Below are 22,823 nucleotides of genomic sequence, written 5' to 3'. Positions count from 1 at the left end.
GATTCGTTTATGTTTGGTATTTAATTTTTGGATGTTAACTGAACCTCAAAATTTTTTTCTTCCTTTGTGTGTATTCCTACATGATTGTAGGAGTCTGTCCTGAACTTGGATCATGTACATTTTGGAAGCTTATTTTAGAAAAAAATCTAAGTTGTAAGAATTCTCAATGAACAGACAGAAAAGAGAGTCTTTGCCAACTTCTTTGGGTAAGAAAAGTTCAGAATTTTGCAGATACTCTAAAAATGAAAGTCAACAAAGAAGGCATATTAAAACGGAAGTTTTCAAATAAAATGATTTGTCATGTCCTTTTTTCTTTAGACTGCTGCAGTAAGAATGTCTTTTCCCCCTCATTTGAATCGCCCTCCCATGGGAATCCCAGCACTCCCACCAGGGATCCCACCCCCACAGTTTCCAGGATTTCCTCCACCTGTACCTCCAGGTAAGTTTGTTGTTACTGTTTTTTGTCATTAAACTTGTACTTTTGTCTTTGCGATACTAACTTCAGGAAAATGTTAGATATGTGACGGTGTTAGTGAAGATGACTCTCAGAATCGTTTGGGAAATGTGGATGTCTCTTTTTCCTATAGCAGTAGCTTTTATATCTGGCTGAGTATCAAACTTATCTGGAAATTTTTTTTTTTCTTCTCATCTGGAAAGCTTTTTAAAAATTCTTTTATTTATTATTATTATTTTTTTGAGCTAGAGTCTTGCTCGGTCACCCTGGCTGGAGTGCAGTGGCACGATCTCAGCTCACTGCAACCTCCACCTCCTAGGCTCAAGCAATTCTCTGCCTCAGCCTCCCGAGTAGCTGGGATTGCACGCACCTCCCACCATGCCTGGCTAAGTTTTGTATTTTTAGTAGAGACAGGGTTTCGCTATGTTGGCCAGGCTGGCCTTGAACTCCTGGCCTCAAATGATCCGCCGGCCTTCGGCTCCCAACGTGCAGGATTACAGGTGTGAGCCACCATGCCCTGCCTAAAAATTCTATATTTAAAAAAAATGGGTAATACATACACATTGTTCAAAAACAAAAAAAAAATACAGAAAGTAATACAGTGAAAAATTTTCTTCATATAACCCCATAACTGCTATTGCTATCCCCTTACTAAAAAGGGAAGCAGTAAGGTTATTAGTTTTTTCTTTATTTTTCCAGATACTTAAAAGTGTATATTATAAGTCAATATAAGTAAAGATTTATGGAGTTAAAAAAAAATGTTCAGACCCTGCTCCAGCCCTCTGAATCAGATCCTCAGAAATTGGGGCTCAGGAATCTTAATTTTTGACAAATTCACAGGTAATTTTTGGCACTCATTTAAGCATGGAGAATCCACATTTGAGAACCACTATCCTGAAGTACATAGTTAACATTGCTTATGCTGGGTGTGGTGGTGCGTGTCTGTTGTCCCAGCTATTCAGGAGACTGAGGTGGGAGGATGGCCTGAGCCCAGGAGTTCAAGTCCAAAGAGTGAGACCTCATCTTTGAAAAAACAAAAATCTTTGCTTATAAGAAATTTTTCTTTTGACTTAAGAACATTGCAGTTGGTTGACTCATGACGGGTTGTTAATTCATAGCATGTATGTTACGGGGTTGTGTAAACAGCACGTTTGTCTTTATTTTGTTTGTGTGTGCACGTGTGTGTATGTGTGTTTTGGGCGAGGCCTCACTTTGTTGCCCAGACTGGAGTACAATGGCATGATCATGGCTCACTGCAGCCTTGACCTCCTGGGCTCCCATCTCAGTCCTCCTGAGTAGCTGGGACCACAGGCTTGTGCCACCATGTTCTGTTAATTAAAATAAAATAAAAAAATTTATAAAGATGGGGGTCTCACCGTCTTGTCCAGGCTGGTCTTGAACTTCTGGGGTCAAGGTATACTCCTGCCTCAGCCTTCCAAAGTTCTGGGATTACAGATGTGAGCCCCTGCACCTGACCTTGTCTTTATTTTGGATTCAACTACTCATTGTAAAATTTTTAATTTACTGCCACAGGCTCAGCTTTGGGAGCCTTCTACCCTTGGGTCTGAAAAGCCACAAGATAAATATGGGAATTTCTGTGGAATATTATTTAACACTTCAAGAATTGGGGGAAAATCATAATTTAAAAAAATCAGGCCAGGCACAGTGGCTCACGCCTGTAACCTCAGCACTTTGGGAGGCCAAGGTGGGTGGATCACCTGAGTTCAGGAATTCGAGACCAGTCTGGCCAACATGGCGAAATGCCGTCTCTGCTAAAAATATAAAAAATTAGCCGGGCGTGGTGGCTCAGGCCTGTAATCCCAGCTACTCAGGAGGCTGAGGCAGGAGAATCGCTTGAACCTGGGAAGCAGAGGTTGCAGTGAGCTGAGATGGTGCCACTGCACTCCAGCCTGGGCAACAAGAATGAAACTTTGTCTCAAAAAAAAAAAAAAAAATCAGAACAACTGTTTATGCATGTATATTATGGAATAGAATGCAGTACTTTAATAAGCTATTTTAGACATTACGCTTATAGTGGAGCTGCTTTAAGCTGTGCTTCTAGATAATCATGGATGTATATTTGTTATCATCTGCTGCCAGAGGAGTAATGTAACAGTTTACACTACTGCTTTATTATCCCATGTAACAATTACTGATTTTAGGTGGTAACTTAGTTGTTTTATAATGGATCATAAATAGACTAAATTCTGCTGGAAGGCTCTAACTGGCCCTTTGGACAAAATTTTTTCCTTAAGATAAATTTTGCTGAAAGGAAATGCTATTGAGAAAATTGAGAAAATGTTTCAGAAAACTGAATAAAGTTAGTTATCAGCCATCCAACAGAATAATAGTTGTAGAAGGAAATTGTTTTGAACAACTTTCATTTGGGCATCAGTTTTCTCTTTGGTCCCTATATCCTGATTTTCTTCATATATTTATAGGCTCATAATGCAGATCTGGATTTTAATTTTTAATTTATTAATTTTTTTGAGACAGGATCTCTCTTTGTCTCCCAGGCTGGGGGTACAGTGGCATAACCATAACTTAATGTGGCCTCTGTTTCCTGGACTCAACTGATCCTCCTGCCTCAGCCTCCTGAGTAGCTGAGACTATAGGTGTGTGCCACCATGCGTGACTCAGATCTGTTTTTCGATGGGCCTTACTATAACCATGATTCAAAGCCCAAGTGTTCTAGAAGTTATAGGCTGGGCATGGTGGCTCATACCTGTAATCCCATCGCTTTGGAAGGCTGAGGCAGGAGGATTTCTTGAACCCAGGAGTTCAAGATCAGCCTGGACAACATAGGGAAGAAAGACCCTGTCTTGTGGGGAGGTGGGGGGTGGCAGTAAGCTTAATCACTTGTTTAGAATCAGAAAAGATGGTTATGGAGAATCTGTGCTTTAATTTCTTTACCAGTAGATTGGGTGTGTAGAAAAGATTTTAAATTTCTTTGATTTTTTTTTTTGCTTTTTTTGAGAGAGTCTCACTCTGTCGCTGGAGTGCAGTGGCGCCATTACGGCTCACTGCAGTCTCTGCCTCCTGGGTTCAAGTGATTCTCCTGATTCAGTCTCCCTAGTAACTGGGATTATGAGTGTGTGCCACCATGCTCGGCTAATTTTTGCATTTTCTGTAGAGATGGGGTTTTGCCATGTCGGCTCAAGCGATCTGCCTGTCTTGGCCTCCCAAACTGTTTGGATTATGGGTGTGAGCTACCGTGTCCCCTCACTCCCCGCCTTTTTTTTTTTTTTTTTTTTTTTTTTTAAATAAATAGAGTTTTGCTATGTTTCCTAGGCTAGAGTACAGTGGTTATACACAGGCACAATGATAGCACACCGCAGCCTTGAACTCCTGGGCTCAGGGATCCTTGTGCCTCAGCTTCCAGAATAGCTGTAACTACAAGCATGATTTTATTTATTTATTTTTGGGGGACAGAGTCTTGCACTTGTCCCCCAGGCTGGAGTGCAATGGTGTGATCTCGGCTCACTGCAACCTCTGCCTCCCGGATTCAAGCAATTCTGCCTCAGCCTCCTGAGTAGCTGGGATTACAGGCACGCACCACTATGCCTGGCTAATTTTTGTATTTTTAGTCAAAACGAGGCTTCTCCATGTTGGTCAGGCTAGTCTCAAACTCCTGACCTCAGGTGATTTACCCATCTTTGACTCCCAAAGTGCTGGCATTACAGGCGTGAGCCACTGCGCCTGGCCCATGATTTTTATTTTCTGTGAAAGAACCAGGAATAACAAGATTCTTCTTAGATTTCCACAAAAATTTCTCATCTCATGCTTAAAATAACTTTCAAAGGATTTGTTTTTACTTTATTTATTTGACAAAATTTTATATGTTTATCGTGCACAACGTTTTGAAATAACATGTTGTGGAATGACTAAATTGAGCTAATTAACACATGGTGTATTACTTTACATACTTTTGTTGTTGTTGTGAGAACACTAGATTTTAAGTGGAGATTTTCTCTTAGTTATTTTCAAGAATATAGTACACTTACTGTATCACCATGTTGTACGACGTGTTTTACCTTTTTTTTTGGTCTTTTTTTTTTTTTTTCCTTTTTGTGGAGAACGGTGTCTCACTATTTTGCCCAGGCAGGTCTCGATCTCCTGGGCTCAATCTATCCTCCCGCCTGTGCCTCCCTAAGAGCTGGAATTACAGGCGTGAGCCACTGCGCCCAGCTGTTTTTACTTTTAAAGGATTCTTTAATAGCATGTTCACCTATAAGTCAGTCTGTATTTGTGAAAAGCATTGGTTTTGAGGATCACCAAACCACATGAACCCGAATGGATAACCATCCAGAATTTTATGTTCTTTAAGACAAAAGCATATTGAGGTGGCCATTTTGTTTTCAGGGTAGTCTTTTTTTTGTAAGTTTATATGGACCAACCTGATACCACGTTTCTTTTGAAAATAAGATAGTATTTATCAGTATTTCATTTTCATTTGTCCTATAGTTCCACTTATGTTAATTATGAGTAAGGATACTTAATTGTGTGGCATGTTGTCGATAGAGAATGCAGTCATATAAAATCAGTGTGGTTTTTCTTTTCTTAGGGACCCCAATGATTCCTGTACCAATGAGCATTATGGCTCCTGCTCCAACTGTAAGTATAACTTAAAGGAGGAATCATGAGTTATGTTAGTGCTAGTGCTTTTAAGCTAAACAGCGTGATAAACTTAGATAAATTATGAGTATTTAAAAGAATAGCAAGGACAGAATGAGAGCACCCCTGTAGAGCATATCATTTATTTGAATAAGTATCATTTTCACTTAGGTGCACATATATGCAGTTGCCCCTGCAATGTGCTCCCTAAGTAGATAATTCTGTGATTTTCCTGTTACTCTCTAGACTCTTCATATACTTGTTATTACACATTTAGGACTTTGGCTCTTCATTGCCGTCTCATCTTGGTCCTGGGAGATGGGAGAAGGATGTGACATGTCTGATCTCTTAACATAAGAATCCTTGTAAAAATTAAAATTTTGAAATGAAATTTGTGTGGACTACCTTTTACATGTTTTCTCCTACCTTCCTAAGGTATATGGCCTAAGGCATAAATTTTAAATGTTCTGGACATAGGCCAGGATCACCTGCGGCCAGGAGTTCAAGACTAGCCTGGCCAACGTGGTGAAACCCTGTTTCTACTAAAAATACAAAAAATTATCTAGGTGCGGTGGTGCGCACCTGTAATCTCAGCTACTTGGGAGGCCGAGGCAGGAGAGTCCCTTGAACCCAGGAGGCGGAGGTTGCAGTGAGCTGAGATTATGCCACTGCACTCCAGCCTGGGTGACAGAGCAAAATTCCGTTTCAGAAAATAAAAGTAAAAATTATGTCTTAAACATAACGAAGTTTTCTTGGTTATTTTTGTTTCTTTTTTAAGAAGAAAGGTAATCTAGTAGTAGAAGTTTACTTGTCACAAATAAGTTTGCATTAATGAAATGTGCTATGCACTTTAGGAGCTTTAGAAGTATACAAGCATGCAGAGCTTAAATAATGTACTATATATATTTATTTAATCCTGATGTTTTTAGCCTGATGTTAATTGTGGTAGGAAATTTAATTGCTGGATCAATTTTTATTTTGTTTCTTCACCTTAGGTCTTAGTACCCACTGTGTCTATGGTTGGAAAGCATTTGGGCGCAAGAAAGGATCATCCAGGCTTAAAGGCTAAAGAAAATGATGAAAATTGTGGTCCTACTACTACTGTTTTTGTTGGCAACATTTCCGAGAAAGCCTCCGACATGCTTATAAGACAACTCTTAGCTGTAAGTTAAACTGGTTATTTTTCACTAAAATTTTTTTATCATTCTACGTTTCAAACTTAAGCAGAAAGAAGACTTTCAGTGATTGCTTTTTATTTTAAAAAATTTCAATCCTGCAGCAAAGGTGAAAGTACAGTGAACACATTTGTATTCTTTTCCTAGATTCACCAATGAACATGTTTAGATACTTTATATACACATGTGTACCACACACACTTTTTTCTTGGATAATTTGAAAGTAAATTGTGACATGACATTTCACCTGTGAATCCTTCATTTATCTCCTAAGAGCAAGGACATTCTGCGACATAATCACAACGCCACTATCACACATGAAATTCGGCCGGGTGCAGTGGCTTTTGCCTGTAGTTGTAATCCTAGTCCTTTGTGAGGCTGAGGCAGGAGGATCTCTTGATGCTAGGAGTTCGAGACCAGCCTGGGCAACATATCGAGACACATCTTTACAAAAAATTAAAAAATAATAGGGCCAGGTGCAGTGGCTCATGCCTGTAATCTCAGCACTTCAGGAGGCTGAGGTGGGCGGATCATTTGTGGTCAGGAGTTCGAGACCAGCCTGACCAACATGGTGAGACCCCATCTCTACAAAAAATACAAAAATTAGCCAGGCGTGGTGGCGTGTGCCTGTAATCCCAGCTACTCAGGTGGCTGAAGCAGGAGAATCCCTTGAACCCGTGAGATGGAGGCTGCAGTGAGCTGAGGTCGCGCTACTGTGCTCCACCCTGGGCGACAGAGCGAGACTCCATCTCAAAAAAATAATGACAAGAATTAAAAAATAAAAATAAAAAAGCCGGGTGTGGTGATGCACGCCTGTAGTCCTAGCTGTTCAGAATCTGAGGTGGGAGAATTGCTTGAGTCTAGGAGTTCAAGGCTGCAGTGAGCTATGATCTTGTAATTGCACTCCAGCCCAAGCAAGAGAGTCTCTAAAACAAAAAAAATACAAAATTGATATAATATTGTTAACTAATGCACATGTAGTTCATATTTAATTTTCCCAGTAATGGCCATAATATTAATAGTTGTTTTATTTTTCATCCATGATCCAGTGAAAGATTTTTACTTACTTTTGAGACAGATTTGCTCTGTCACACAGGCTGAATGCAGTGGTGAGATCTTGGCTCACTGCAAACTCTGCCTCCTGTATTTAAGTGATTCTCATGCCTCAGCCTCCTGAGTAGCTGGGATTACAGGTGCGTGCCATGACACCTGGCTCATTTTTGTATTTTTTGTAGAGACAAGGTTTCGTCATGTTGTCCATACTTGTCTTGAACTCCTGGCCTCAAGCAAACTGCCTGCTTTGGCTTCCCAAAGTGTTGAGATTACACGCGTGGGCCACCACACGTGGCCTGGGTTAATATTTTGAGACTGTGAGTCCTTTTCCCCAGTGACCTTAAACAATGATTTTAGCATCCAATGATGATTGACTGATTCCTTTTAAAGTTTTATTCTGAGCTTGAATAGTAATAAGTTGTTTAAATTTGGTAAACTTGTTGAGCCACTTTTTTTACCTTTTTAAGATTTTATTTTGATGATACATGTACATTGTTAAATGAAATAATGCTGAATGATTGTATAATAAAATAAGGCCAGGTGCAGTGGCTCACACCTGTAATCCCAGCACTTTGGGGGGCCAAGGTGAACAGATCACTTGAGGTCAGGAGTTTGAGACCAGCCTAATCAATATGGTGAAACCCCATCTCTACTAAAAATACAAAAATTAACCCAGCGTGGTTGTGGGTGCCTGCAATCCCAACTACGCGGGAGGCTGAGGCAGGAGAATCATTTGAACCTGGGAGGCGGAGGTTGCAGTGAGTTGAGATGGCGCCACTGCACTCCAGCCTGGGTGACAAAGTTAGACTTTGTCTCACACACAAAAAAAGGAGTTTGGAAGAATGACTATATTCTGCACCGAGAGGACCTGCAAAGATGTCATTCTTCGTCTGTATCCCAGAATCCTGTGTAGGTTCTCTGTAAGGACAGGGCCAGGGTTATCTCAACCTGTGGTTCACCTCATGAGTAGTTCAGTATGAGTCCTGCAATCTTGTCATCCTCTGGAAATATTGTTTCCTGTTCTCCTTATGCCCCTCCGAGATGCTGGGCAATTACTTTACCTCATTCATGATTCTTGTTCCTCAACTCTTCATATTTAAGAAATTCCTGTTCTTTTAGAAAACTGGATCTCCTGGGCACTCTGTGAGTTTTAATTAACTGGTCTGAGGATGTTTTGGGTTTCTCAGTTTCATTTTCTTCCTTTACTTCCATGGGATTTTTGGTAATTTCAGTCTGAAGCCTGACTCCATTTTTATTCTTGAGTTTTCTCCTGGGCTTCTTTTCACTGCAGCCACAAGGCCTAATCTGGGGTCTGCAGAGAACTAGCATTTACCCTGCTCTAATGGAATTCAGGAAAGTCAGAAGGTACCGGAGTGTAGAAATGTTTGCTCCTGTCTGCTTCTGGAAGTCTCTGTTTTGCTATGTTATTACTGCTAATGTTTTCTCACTAGGTGTATGTGAAAAGATTCTCATCACATATTCTCTTAGAAGTACGATTTCTGACTCTTAGGGCATGCTTATCTGCAGCTTTACAAAATAATTCCACACCAATTTATTTATATTTACTGCAGCAGTGTCATGTCCAAGTTTCTATTCTTACACATCTTTTTTTTTTTTTTTTTTTTTTTTGAGACGGAGTCTTGCTCTGTCGCCCAGGCTGGAGTGCAGTGGCACAATCTCGGCTCACTGCAAGCTCCGCCTCCCGGGTTCATGCCATTCTCCTGCCTCAGCCTCCCAAGTAGCTGGGACTACAGGCGCCCAACACCACGCCTGGCTAATTTTTTGTATTTTTAGTAGAGACGGGGTTTCACCGTGTTAGCCAGGATGGTCTCGATCTCCTGACCTCGTGATCCACCCGGCTTGGCCTCCCAAAGTGCTGGGATTACAGGCATGAGCCACCACTCCCGGCCCTCTTATACATCTTTTTTAACAGTTAGTGTTTGTTTAGACTTTTACATTGTGTTGTGAAATAACCTTATTCCTATTTCAACATGCCTTTTTACTGTTCTTTCTTCATAATTTTGGTATTATCTGTTGACATGATATGGTAGCTTGAGGCCTAAACTGTTAAAGGCCTCAGTCCCCCTTCCCCAGCTTCCTTACAGGTGTTACAAGATGGTGAACTTGTTAATAAGTGTTATTATGTAAATAGTTTTAGCAGAACTAGGTCATGTGCTATGATTGAATTTTCTTTCTTTTGTTTTGTTTTCTTTCTTTTTTTTTTTTTTTTTTTTTTTTTGAGATGGAGTCTCACTCTGTTATCCAGGCTGGAGTATAGTGGCGTGATCTCAGCTCACTGCAACCTCGCCATCCGGGGTTCAAGAGATTCTCCTGCCTTAGCCTCCCAGATAGCTGGGATTATGGATGCCTGCTACCACACCTGGCTAATTTTTGTATTTTCAGTAGAGACAGGGTTTCACCAGGTTTGCCAGGCTGATCTGGTACTCCTGACCTCCAGTGATCTCCCTGCCTCAGCCTCCCAAAGTGCTGGGATTACATGTGTGAGCCACTGTGCCTAGTCCATTTTCTTGTTTATTTTAATTTTTTATTTTTGAGACAGAGTCTCGCTCTGTTGCCCAGGCTGGAGTGCAGTGGCGTGATCTCAGCTCACTGCAACCTCCGCCTCCAGGGTCAGTGATTCTTCTGCCTCAGCCTCCCGAGTAGCTGGGATTTCAGGCACCTGCCACCACGTCCGGCTAATTTTTGTATTTTTAGTAGAGACAGGGTTTCACCATGTTGGCCAGACTGGTCTTGAACTTCTGACCAAGTGATCCACCCACCTTGGCTTCCCAAAGTGTGGGGATTCTTTTCCCTTCTTTTTCTCTTCTTTTCTAGAGCCCCTCCTGTCAGGTCCCTTTGTTTGTCTCATGTGTTCTGGTTCCTCTAAGTCTGCTTTTATCCTTGGATTTTTTCTGTCTTTTCTAGTATTCCCCTTATTGCTCTTCTGTGTTGCATGGTTTGGATCCTGTATCTTGCTTGTGCTGACACATAGTAGTTCCTGTTATATTGGGCTGATACATCCTGTATATATGATGTACATGGTATATATGGGTATGTGGGAAGTGCTTTTTACTTCATGTGATCAGTAGTTTACTGGGATATAGAATTCTATGTTGACGCTTATCTTCCTCACATTGAAGGTGTTGCCTTATTGTGTTACAGCATCTAATGATGGTTTTCAGAAGTCCTGCATCATTCTGAATGTTCTTTGTATGTGAACTGTTTTTCCCTGGAATGCCTCTCCTAGTGAGGATTTGACTGATTGAAGGTTTTAGTTCCTAATTATGTGAAATTCTTCGAATGTTTATTTGATTTTCTTATTTTTCTTATATCATTGTATTGGTCACTTACTTGGTGGGCCATTTCGTTCTGGAGACCTTTTTCAGGAGAAATTTTTGGGCTATTTGAGAATTCTTTTTACTTTCTTCAGGAACTCTGTTTGGATGTTGAGCTTCCAGGTTTGACCTATGTGTTTTTGATTTCCTATTTTCCATCTCTTACTATTTTGTACAGGTTGTTGGGATTTGTCCTTAACTTTACCTTCCAGATTTCCATTGAAATATTTATTTTTAATACCATGTTTGAAGTTTCCATTAGTTTTCTCTTGTTCTCTGAAGATTTCTCACCTACACCCTCCCTCTGTCTTTTTTTTTTTTTTAACTGGGTAGAACTTTATTTTATTTTTACTTTTTGCGACAGTCTGGTTCTGTTGCTCAGGCTGGAGTGTAGTGGCATGATTACAGCTCACTGCAGCCTCGATTTCCTGGGCTCAAGCCATCCGTCTCATCCTCCTGAGTAGCTGGAACCACTGGTGCGTGCCACCATGCCCACCTAATTTTTTTATTTTTGTAGAGACAGTGTCTCCCTACGTTGTCCAGGCTGGTCTTGAACTCCTGGGCTCAAGCAATCCTTCCACATCAGCCTCCCAAAGTGTTGGCATTATAGACGTGAGCCACACCTGGCTGCTTTTATTTTTAAAGTATAATAGTGTCCCACCGTTCAGATAACCTGCGCTTCTTCACATTTTGGAATATTTCTCTTTATTTTACAGAAAGTTGTTTTTGTTTATAGTTAAAGTCTTGCTGTGTATCTGCATTTTCTTTTCCCAAGTTATTTTTGCATACCGTATCAAGCGTTTTCCCGTGTTAAAAATCCTTGATGGCTGGGCGCAGTGGCTCATGCCTGTAATCCCAGCACTTTGGGAGGCTGAGGCGGGCAGATCACGAGGTCAGGAGTTCAAGACCAGCCTGGCTAATATGGTGAAACCCTGTCTCTACTAAAAATAAATTAAAAAAAAAACAAAAAAAAAACACAATTAGCCAGGTGTGGTGGTTCCTGCCTGTAGTCCCAGCTACTTAGGAGGCTGAGGCAGAAGAATTGCTTGAATCTGGGAGGCGGAGGTTGCAGTGAGCCGAGATCATGCCACTGCACTCCAGCCTGGGTGACAGAGCAAGACTCTGTCTCAAAAGAAAAAAAACCCTTTATAAATACATACGTATTGTTTCAAAACATTTCTTTATAAGTTCATAATATTTAAATTTATTATAGTTTGTTTTACCCATTCTAATTTTAGGCATTTAGGTTTATGTATTTATTTTGTTAGGATAAGTGGTGATGTGAAACTTTTAATAAAAGGTAAACAATGTTCTGCAAATGAAGAATCAGTAAGAAATTTATATTTTTCTTTAAATGATTTGTTGTTCATTTCTTTCATGTGATAAGTTCGTGGGAATTGCAAAATTTTTCACAAATGTAGTTGCTGGTTTTTTATTTTATGTTTTTTATCCCTAGTAGAAATACAATTTTGCTTTTAGTTACATTAAAAATTATTTTGTTAAATGGTAGCAATCTTTTTGTTTTCTTTTCTTTTTAAGAAATGCGGTTTGGTTTTGAGCTGGAAGAGAGTACAAGGTGCTTCCGGAAAGCTTCAAGGTATGTCATTTTTTTCCTTATTTACTGAAATCACTTTAGCTAACCTGTGTGCTTAGATCACTTTACATGACTTCCTCTCATTGTGTTTATCAGTGAGACTTATTTTATTAGCACTGTTTGTCCTCTTTTTTATTAAAATAGGGTTAAAAGGCAGTTTGGGAACATATTGGCTGAGAATTGAGATCAGAAGGGGGAAAAAGGTGTAACAGGAAAGGAAAAAATTAAAATTGCTCAATTTAACTGGTTTCTTGTTCTTTCAAAAATCTCTTTTGTCTCAAGAAATGACTGCATGATCAAGATGGAACAATTAGAAGTTAGTGTTAGTAAGGGAGAAGAAGAGACAATCATGGCCTGTTAACTTTTTTTGTTTTTTTTTTGAGACCTAGTCTCACTCTGTCACCCAGGCTGGAGTGCAGTGGCGTGATCTTGGCTCACTGCAACCTCTGCCTCCTGGGTTGGAGCAGTTCTCCTGCTTCAGCCTCCTGAGTAGCTAGGATTACAGGTGTGCGCCACCATGCCCAGCTAATTTTTGTATTTTTAGTAGAGACAGGGTTTCGCCATGTTGGCCAGGCTGGTCTTGAACTCCTGACTTCAGATGATCCACCTGCCTTGACCTCCTAAAATGCTGGGATTACAGGCATGAGCCACCACACCTGGCCTCAGATGTCAATTTTTTAAATAGTTCATTTGATTCAGGATCTATGTGAAGTCCACACATTGCAACTAGTTGGCAATTTGTTTTAAGTCTCCTAATATTTTTTTATTAGCACCATCCTCTAACCAACTGAGCTAACTGGCCAGACTCTTAATATTTTAAGTTATTCTATTTCTAATTTTCCTTGCAGTTTATTTGTTGAAGAAACTGGGTCATTTGTGCAGTAGTATTTTTTAAGTTGAGTTTTGCTGAATGCAGCTCCAGTACTATAATTTGCCACTAATCTATCCTCTGTATTTTCTGTAAAGTGGTCAGTAGTTGTACTTGATGTGTTCTGTGTGGTGTTTTTTTTTTTTTTTGGAGAAGGAGTTTCGGTCTTTTTGCCCAGGCTGGAGTGCAATGGTGTGATCTTGGCTCACTGCAACTTCCACCTCCCAGGTTCAAGCAATTCTCCTGCCTCAGCCTCCCGAGAAGCTGGGATTACAGGCATGTGCCACCATGCCCAGTTAATTTTTTATTTTTAGTAGAGACAGGGTTTCTCCATGTTGGTGAGGCTGCTCTCGAGCTGCTGACCTTATGATCCGCCCACCTCAGCCTCCCAAAGTACTGAGATTACAGGCACGATCCACCGCTCCTGGCCGCTATTTTTTTTTTTTTTATGCTTTTATTCTAGTACCTTATAGCAAGAATACTATAAAGGAGTATTCTTCCATCAGGGAACACGTGGGATTGTCTTTTTTGTATGTGTAATAGCATCAGTGTTGCCAGTGCCTAGATTGATTAATTCATTAGGAAGCAATTCATCAGTTTTTTTTTTTGAGACTGTCTCGTTCTGTTGCCAGGTTGGAGTGCAGTGGTGCGATCTTGGCTCACTGCAATCTCCAACTCTCTGATTCAAGTGATTCTCCAGCCTCAGCCTCCCGAGTAGCTAGGATTACAAGCACGTACCACCTCACCCAGCTAATTTTTGTACTTTTAATAGAGACGGGGTTTCACCGTGTTGGCCAGGATGGTCTCGATCTCCTGACCTCATGATCTAGCCGCCTTGGCCTCCCAAAGTGCTGGGATTACAGGCGCGAGCCACCGCACCCGGCCTCATCAGTAGTCTGTTTTGAAGAATTCTGTCATTCTTTCATTGAGGAACAAATCTTTTTCATATATTAGTAGAATGCTTCTCTATGGAGAAAGTTGCCCCTGCATCTACTGTTTAGTAACTTAGAGGCATTTTTGTTGTTTTTGAGATGGAGTTTTTCGCTCTTGTTGCCCAGGCTGGAGTGCGATGGCACCATTTCAGCTCGCTGCAACCTCCGCCTCCTGGGTTCAAGCGGTTCTCTTGCCTCAGCCTCCTGAGTAGCCGGGATTACAGGCGCCCACCACCATGCCTGGCTAATTTTTTGGTTTTTTTAGTAGAGGCGGGATTTTGCCCTGTTTGCCAGGCAAGTCTTGAACACGTGACTTCAGGTCATCCATCCACCTCAGTCTCCCAAAGTGCCGGTATTACAGGCTTGAGCCACTCTGCCTGGCATAGAGGCATATTTAATACAGAAAAGGCAGGATAGATGCCCTGGCTTTCTTTCTTAAAACAATGAGTTGGTATCCTCAGCATTCTCTAGCAGTGACTGATTTTCTTTTTTCTTTTGAATTATTGTGAACTTATGAATTGAAGCATATTTAGTATTATTGTATTTAATATGGATTCATTGTAGTTATTATCACCATTAAAGCTTAACTTAAATTGTCTCTGCACTTTACATCTCCAGTGGTTTTGACATGACCCTGAACACCTTTGACAGCTGCTTTGTTATCTGGTATGACAATTTGTTCCAAGGTCATCTAGTATAATAGGTTTTCAGCCCCAGACTTAGAATCAGCCATTTCTCCAGAGGAAATTGTTTTGAGGATCACGATCTGGACGCTAGGTGCACTTATATTAACAGTGGTTTGGGACGGGCGTGGTGGCTCAAGCTTGTAATCCCAGCACTTTGGGAGGCTGAGGCAGGTGGGTCAAGAGATCAAGACCATCCTGGCCAACATGGTGAAACCCCGTCTCTACTAAAAATACAGAAATTAGCTGGGTGTGGTGGTGCATGCCTGTAGTCTGAGCTACTCAGGAGGCTGAGGCAGGAGAATCGCTTCAACCCAGGAGGCAGAGTTTGCAGTGAGCCGAGATTGCACCACTATACTCCAGCTTGGCGACAGAGCAAGACTCCGTCTAAAAAAAAAAAAAAAAAAAAGCAGTGGTTTTGTGTTTGCTTTTAGATTTTTCCAGTGTATACTAATTCAGATTCAGGACTAAAAGGTTTTTATTTAACCTGTTTTGTCATATATTTGTATCTCCTTTTTCCCCACACTGAGTTCCCAGAGTTTCAAAGCCATTGGGGATGATAAAATATTAATTACTGAGTTGCTTTATCTCACATTGCACATCTAACAGTTTCACACCAACGACATTGACACTATCATCAGAAATATGATCATTTAAAATTACTTTTCTTTTTTTTGAGACAGGGTCTGTCTCTGTTGCCCAGGCTGGAGTGCAGTGGGGCAATCTCAGCTTACTGCAACTTCTGCCTCCCAGGTTCAAGCAATTCTGCCTTAGCCTCCCTAGTAGCTGGGACTACAGGCATGTGCCACCACACCCAGCTAGTTTTTGTATTTTTAGTAGAGAGAGGGTTTCACCATGTTGACCAGGCTGGTCTGGAACTCCTGATCTCAGGTAATCTGCCCGCCTCTGCCTCCCAGACTGCTGGGATTACAGGCATGAGCCACTGTGCCCAGCCCAAAGGTACTTTTTTGAGGGACATATCTGTTTGTCTTTATGGTATATCACACTGAAAATGTTATAGTCAAATTCACTATTTTAATATCAGTTTTTTTCTGTTCATGTCATTAACTATATACATATTTAGATTTATTTGATTTTATTTTCAATTTGTTGGTTGCTCTTCTTAGATTTAATTTTGTTTTAATATCTCTGTTAAAGTTATCTTAATAGTGAGATTGACTAGTTATAAAAAGAAATAGATATAAGTAAAATAGACTGGTAACTAGGATACAAGATCACTAATTCTGTAATTTAACATCTCAGAATTGAAAAGTGCATTGTTTATGTTCCTGCAGTCTGTTCTTACTTGTGGCTGTTTGGAAGTCTAGATAGGGTGAATTTATGAAATAATTGACTCCTTTTTTTTTTTTTTTTTTTTTTTTTTGAGATGGAGTCTCGCTCTTTCCCCCAGACAGGACTGCAGTGCTGCTATCTTGGCTCACTGCAACCTCCGCCTCCCGGGTTCACGCCATTCTCCTGCCTCAGCCTCCCAAGTAGCTGGGACTACAGGCGCCCGCCACCGCGCCCGGCTAATTTTTTGTATTTTTAGTAGAGACGGGGTTTCACCGTGTTAGCCAGGATGGTCTCGATCTCCTGACCTCGTGATCCACCCGCCTCGGCCTCCCAAAGTGCTGGGATTACAGGCGTGAGCCACCACGCCCGGCCAGTTGACTCCTTTTAATCATGAATTTCATTGACTCTGCTAAATATTTTATCAGAGCTTCTAATGAGTAGCAGTTTGTCTCATTTGAATTTTTCTTCCTCTCTGTTTTTCCCTTTTTTCCCCCTTTGGTTGTTTGAGGGTACTAAAAGTGAAATGGTTGTCAAAGGGAATTGGGGGACAGGGGTGGAATTATGAATTGAGTGGTCTTTGTATTAAAACATTTGGACTCTAGTGATTCTACTTTTCCATAATTTTTTTTCTTTTGTAAGTGAATTGATATTTCACTAATTGTTTTCATCCATTGCTAGCCTTCGGATTCTGTGAGTACAAGGAGCCAGAATCTACTCTCCGTGCACTCAGATTATTACATGACCTGCAAATTGGAGAGAAAAAGCTACTCGTTAAAGTTGATGCAAAGACAAAGGCACAGCTGGATGAATGGAAAGCAAAGAAGAAAGCTTCTAATGGGGTATGTTTTCTGTCGTGTTATCTTTTCTAGGCCAGACTGTGCTATTTCAGTGTAATGTTTCTCATTATAAATGAATCTAATATGGGGCTTCAAAAGATCATCATGTATGTGCTTGTGGCTTAAATGTAGGAGGGTATTTTATAGTTTGTAGTTATTTTAAGTCTTATCTACCCATAGTGGGTGGATGACTGTTGGTTTGCTTGTTCCAGGTTGGGATGAAAGTAGTAAGGGAGGCTGGACAAGGTTAACTTGCCAGAGAAAGCACTGGTACAGACTATTCCAAACAGAGCTAATTCATTAAGGCAGCTTTGTAAGTAAGTACAAAATATATTTCAACCTACACAATTTTTATTAGTTTCCCTCTCTTTTAGAAGTACACCGACTCTAAAATGAATAAAAGTCTGATTACTTGCCTTAGCTTGGGGGCTTTATCCAAGCTATACTAAGTGAAGCTAAAATAAAGGACATTGTTGTATATTGTATTGTAATGTATACATTATTATCCCCTCAGCAAAGTGAAACATATCTAAAAGTTGAGTATGTATTTCCTTCATTTCTCTTCTTAGTTCCTTTTTGGCATCTCGTGCTGAACAAATCCAAAATAGATTTATTAATGCCTTCCCCCAACACAAACAAAACCAGAAGAGTCTTTCACTGTCATCAAATTTTTATTATCTTTCAAAATAGAAATCGCTTACTGCTGGGCACAGTGGCTCACACTTGTAATCCCAGCACTTTGGGAGGCAGAGGTGGGCAGATCACCTGAGGTCAGGAGTTCGAGACCAGCCTGGCCAACATGGCGAAACCCTGTCTCTACTAAAAATACAAAAAATTAGCCTAGCGTTGTGGTGGGTGCCTGTAATCCCAGCAATTCGGAGGCTGAGGCAGGAGAATCGCTTGAACTGGAGAGGTGGAGGTTGCAGTGAGCCGAGATCGAGCCGTTGTATTCCAGCCTGCACAACTAGAGTGAAACTCTGTCTCCCCACCGCCAAAAAAGAAAAAAGAAATACCTTTCATATTCCCTCCAAGTTCTTTGTTAAAAAAAAAATAAAAATAAATAAAAACCAAACCCAAAAAACTCAAAAAATGAAGCAAAGTATAAATCAATTAAATACCACCTGTAATCCCATCATCATAAGCAACACTGTAGACAGTTTGGATGTATGTTCTTCCAGACATTTTTCTGTGTATGAATATAGGTTTTTTTTTTTTTTTTTTTTTTTGAGACATAGTCTCTCTGTCGTTCAGGCTAGAGTGCCGTGGTGCGATATTGGCTCACTGCAACCTCTGCCTCCCGTGTTCAGGTGATTCTTCTGCCTCGGCCTCCTGAGTAGCTGGGATTACAGGCATCCACCACCACGTTCAGCAAATTTTTGTATTTTTAGTAGAGATGGGGTTTCACCGTGTTGGCCAGGCTGGTCTCGAACTCGTGACTTCAAGTAATCTGCTCTCCTTGGCCTCCCAAAGTGCTGAGATTACAGGTGTGAGCCACCATACCTGGCCAAATGTAGGTTTTTGTTTATTTGTTTGTTTGAAATGGAGTCTCACTGTCTTGCCCAGGCTGGAGTGCAGTGGCGTGACCTTAGCTCACTGCAACCTCCACCTCCCAGGTTCAAGTGATTCTTCCTCCACAGCCTCCCAAGTAGCTGGGATTACGGGTGTCTGCCACCAGGTTTGGCTACTTTTTGTATTTTCACTATGTAGGCGAGGCTGGTCTTGAACTCCTCACCTTAGGTGATCTGCCTGCCTCGGCCTCCTAAAGTGCTGGGATTACGTGTGAGCTGCTCCACCCGGCCAGCATTGCCTGTATTTCTAAAACATAAGTATAATTTTATGAAACTCTTGCTTATTATGTGAGACCCATCCTTAATAGTTCTGGATTTCTTACAGAAAAAAGTACCCCCCCCCCGCCCCCCCCGCCTTTTTTTTTTCTGATGCAGTCTTGCTTTGTTGTCCAGGCTGGAGTGCAGTGGCGAAATCTTGGCTCGCTGCAACCTCCACCTCCTGGTTTCAAGCAATTCTCCTGCTTTGGCCTACTGAGTAGCTGAGATTATAGGCACCCGCCACCACCCCCAGCTAATTTTTATATTTTTAGTAGAGGTGGGATTTCTCCATGTTTTCCAGGCTGGTCTTGAGCTCCTGACCTCAGGTGATCTCCCCCCGCCTCGGCCTCCCAAAGTGCTGGGATTACAGGCGTGAGCCACCGTGCCCGGCCATAAAGCTCATATTTTTAGGATGACATTCAAGGCTCGCTCCAGTCCACGTTTCTAGCTTCCTTCTTCCCTCCCCCGCACGTACTACTGCATGTACCTCCACAGTCTTCCTTTTTGCTTTGCTGGCATCTCATGTCTTTGTTGCCAATCCAAGCTCCCTATTGAAATTCTATCCATACTTATAATTAACATGTCCCTTGATTCATACAAACTTTATCAGCCTACCCTCAGTTTCTCTCAAACAGAATTGTCTGTTCCCGTGTAAAGCGGATCTTTATAGCTGTTTTAGTAGATATTGTTTATGTATCTCTCTCTTTCACAGCCCCTTGTAACCCATCTCATTCCCATATTCTCTTTCAACCCCCATCTGTGATTACAAATAGAAAGGGTGATAAGTTTGTGGGCTGTGTCTCTTTAATCTTGTACCTCCACAGCACCTAGGACAGTGTCTTGCCTAAAGCAAGGACGGAATTAACATTTGTTAATAGACGCTTATCTGTCAGTCTTACTATCCTCACCCTGCTTCATAAGGAAATTATATTTTATTTATATTTTATTTCAAATCAGTAATACTGCCTGTCACATCACTAAAACCTCAAAAAACAGAAATGTTTGAAATAAGAATTTTCAGATTTGCCTTGTGATAATTGTATACTAACTAGTTGAAAGTATGGATTCAGTATCTTCAAAGTGTTCTGATTTGCTAGGACTCACTGTTTTCTTGTGTTTAATCTTCAGTTTGTGAGGTCATTTAATTTGTAGCATTTGCAAATGTTATACTGAAAAACTCTGAAAATGAAATGTCACTATACTATGTATTTTTATAAATAAGGCAGTGCACAATTATGTGACTTCGCATTTCTTGCTTGCTTGCTTTTTTTGGGGTGGGGACAGAGTGTTGCTCTGTCACCCAGGCTCGAGTGTGGGGTAGTGTGATCTCTGCTCACTGCAACCTCCTATTCCGAGGCTCCAGTGATCCTTCTGCTTCAGCTGGGACTACAAGTATGCACCACCGTACTGGCTAAGTTTTATATTTTTTGTTGAGATGCAGTTTCGCTGTGTTGTCCAGGCTGGCCTTGAACTCCTGGGCTTAAGTGATCCACCTACTTAAGCCTTCCAAAGTGCTGGGATTACAGGCAGGAACCACCGTGCCCAGCTCACATTTCTTGTATAATCAACATTAGCCAGAGTAACCACACTTTAGATCTGTTGGTCTTCAGGAAAAGCAATATGTGTCTGGATGTGGTGGCTCACACCTGTAATCCCAGCACTTTGGGAGGCCACCGTCGGAGGATCACCTGAGGTCAGGAGTTTGAAACCAGCCTGGCCAACATGGTGGAACCCCGTCTCTACTAAAAAAGAAATACAAAAATTAGCCGGATGTGGTGGTGCACACCTGTAATCTCAGCTACTTGGGAGGCTGAGGCAGGAAAATCACTTAAAACCCTGGAGGCGGAGGTTGCAGTTAGCTGAGATTGCACCACTGCAGTCCAGCCTGGGCGACAGAGTGAGACTCTGTCTCAAAAAAAAAAACGAAGTTACATGCAATAAAATCACACAGAAAAATTATTTTTAATAAAATGAAATTAAAATAATTGACAGACATCAGTTACATGATTTATTGTTCCAACTGTTATATGTGTATTTCTGAGTGCCCTTTGGCTTCTTGCCCGGTGGTACTTGAAGTCATAGGATAAACATGGCATATTTTCCTTGAGTGTCAATTTTACTCAACAAATATAGGTTAAAAAAGCATTCTATCTGATGTAAAAAAAATTTTTCAGATAACTTAAGCAAATATTACTATATAGTGGAGTAGATTAGAGATTTGCCATGTTTTTTTTTTTTTTTTTCACGGTGGTGGGGGGTGGAGGGAGGGATGAAAGCTGGAGAGTGAGAGATTGGAGGGAGGGAACAGGTGGAGGGGAGAAGATGCTGGGGGCGAGATGGGTGGCCACTGCCGCCATGATTTTTCAGTATAAAAATATGACATGGTGATTGTCTTTTATTCTTGGTCGTTGATTAGTTGGAGAAATTTAGAAAGCTGTTAAGTAGAGGATAGGAGAATGAGACATTGAGAACCCTTTGTGTTGCTTTATTAGGCATTTTCCTCTGAGGCAGAAGAGAAAACAATTAGTTCCTTATTTCTCATTGACTAAAAAGGAAACATGAGTTTGTCTAGGAGAGGAACATATTTTTAATGATCCAGAATTTTCTTTTTTTTTTTTTTTAATTTTCTTGCCTTTTTTTTTTTATACTTTAAGTTTTAGGGTACATGTTCACCACGTGCACGTTTGTTACGTATATATACATGTGCCATGTTGGTGTGCTGCACCCATTTACTTGTCATTTAACATTAGGTATATCTCCTAATGCTATCCCTCCCCCCTTCCCCCCCAAATTTTCTTTTTTTTATGAGATGGGGTCTCGCTGTGTTGCCCAGGCTGGTGTCGAACTCCTGGGCTCAAGCAGTTCTCCTGCTTCAGCCTCCCAAAGAGCTGGGTTTGCAGGCATGAGCCATTGCGCCCAGCCAGATTCAGAATTTTAAGAATAATTTTGCGCATGCGTAAGGTGTCTTGTCAAACAACTTGACTGAACATTTTAATTTAGATTTTGCAGAATTTGCAGGAGTAACTTTTTTTCTTTCCATTTCTTATTGACCTTTAGTAGTAAAAGTATTCCGTGGGAGGTGGCCATGCTAATTTAGTTCATGTCCTATTGCTTTCTGGCTGTCCAGCAAAAATAGTATAGGAGACAATATATCTGCTTGTATGTCACAAGTCATAGTTATTAACCATATATTCAAGAATGAACACTGACAAGTGCTGGAAACACAGTTATTCTCTGGAAAGAACCCATTAATAGAGGACATCTGCTTCAGGTGAACATCTTTGGAAATTAGCCTGGCTGAGTCTACATTTTCTCAAAAGAAAGAACTCTGCATTTCCTTAAGTTTTTTAAAAGGTTCATACTTTGGATTCTAGAACTCGGTGCCAAAGAATGAGCCCAGCAGAGCTACTAGCTTTACTACTGAAATTTTAATTTCTCTGAAAAAAACCAACTAGGTGGGCCGTGTAAACATTACAGATAATCTGTCAGCTTCCTATATGGCTGAATCCTTCACCTTTTGTTTCCCGGTATTACTGAATATGCTTTCTGGTTTCTCCCTCTCTGCCCACTGAAGTCTCACTCTTCTCGCCCAGGCTGGAGTGCAATGGTGTAATCTTGGCTCACTGCAACCTCCGCCTGCTGGGTTCAAGCAATTCTCCTGCCTCAGCCTCTTGAGTAGCTGAGAGTACAGGCACCTGCCACCACGCCTGGCTAATTTTTTGTATTTTTAGTAAAGATGGGTTTCGCCATGTTGGCTAGGCTGGTCTTGAACTCCGGACCTCAGGTGGTCCACCTGCCTCGGCCTCCCAAAGTGTTGGGGTTACAGGTGTGAGCCACCGCACCCGTCCATCTGGTTTCTGAAGTATAAGAAAAAAAGGAAATCAGAAAATCATGTATAGTTGATATTCTAGTGATAGAGCTTTAGACGAAACTTGCCAGTCTGTGGAGTGGTCTTTCTAACCTGATCATCTACCATGATCAGGTTTTTTTTTTTTTTTTTTTTTAATATTAGCAATCAGTTAAGATTTTTGGGTTAATAAACTTTTCTTCTAAAAATGTGAATTAGTTAATTCCAAATGCTTTATCTCTAATTCAGGTAAAATAGCCATATTGATATTTAAATTTTGGTTTACAGTGGAAACAATAATCAATTTAGGGTC

General features: G+C 40.9%; 1 protein-coding gene across 1 annotated transcript in view; it reads left to right on the top strand.

Annotated features, from left to right (window-relative positions):
- RBM25 (RNA binding motif protein 25) overlaps positions 1-22,823 on the top strand; it is a 65,714-nt gene that overhangs the window by 13,690 nt on the left and 29,201 nt on the right. The window contains exons 2-6 of the mRNA XM_055288898.2: positions 319-439; positions 5,019-5,068; positions 6,064-6,231; positions 12,171-12,228; positions 16,680-16,840. Of these exons, the coding sequence (XP_055144873.1) occupies positions 334-439; positions 5,019-5,068; positions 6,064-6,231; positions 12,171-12,228; positions 16,680-16,840 (543 nt within the window). The 5' untranslated portion in view covers positions 319-333. The remainder of the gene's footprint in view (positions 1-318; positions 440-5,018; positions 5,069-6,063; positions 6,232-12,170; positions 12,229-16,679; positions 16,841-22,823) is intronic.

The sequence above is a fragment of the Symphalangus syndactylus genome, chromosome 8 (assembly GCF_028878055.3).
Source record: "Symphalangus syndactylus isolate Jambi chromosome 8, NHGRI_mSymSyn1-v2.1_pri, whole genome shotgun sequence".
NCBI classification, from domain to species: Eukaryota; Metazoa; Chordata; class Mammalia; order Primates; family Hylobatidae; genus Symphalangus; species Symphalangus syndactylus.
Note: the sequence above shows the minus strand (reverse complement) of the source record. Positions and strands in the feature narration are given on the sequence as shown.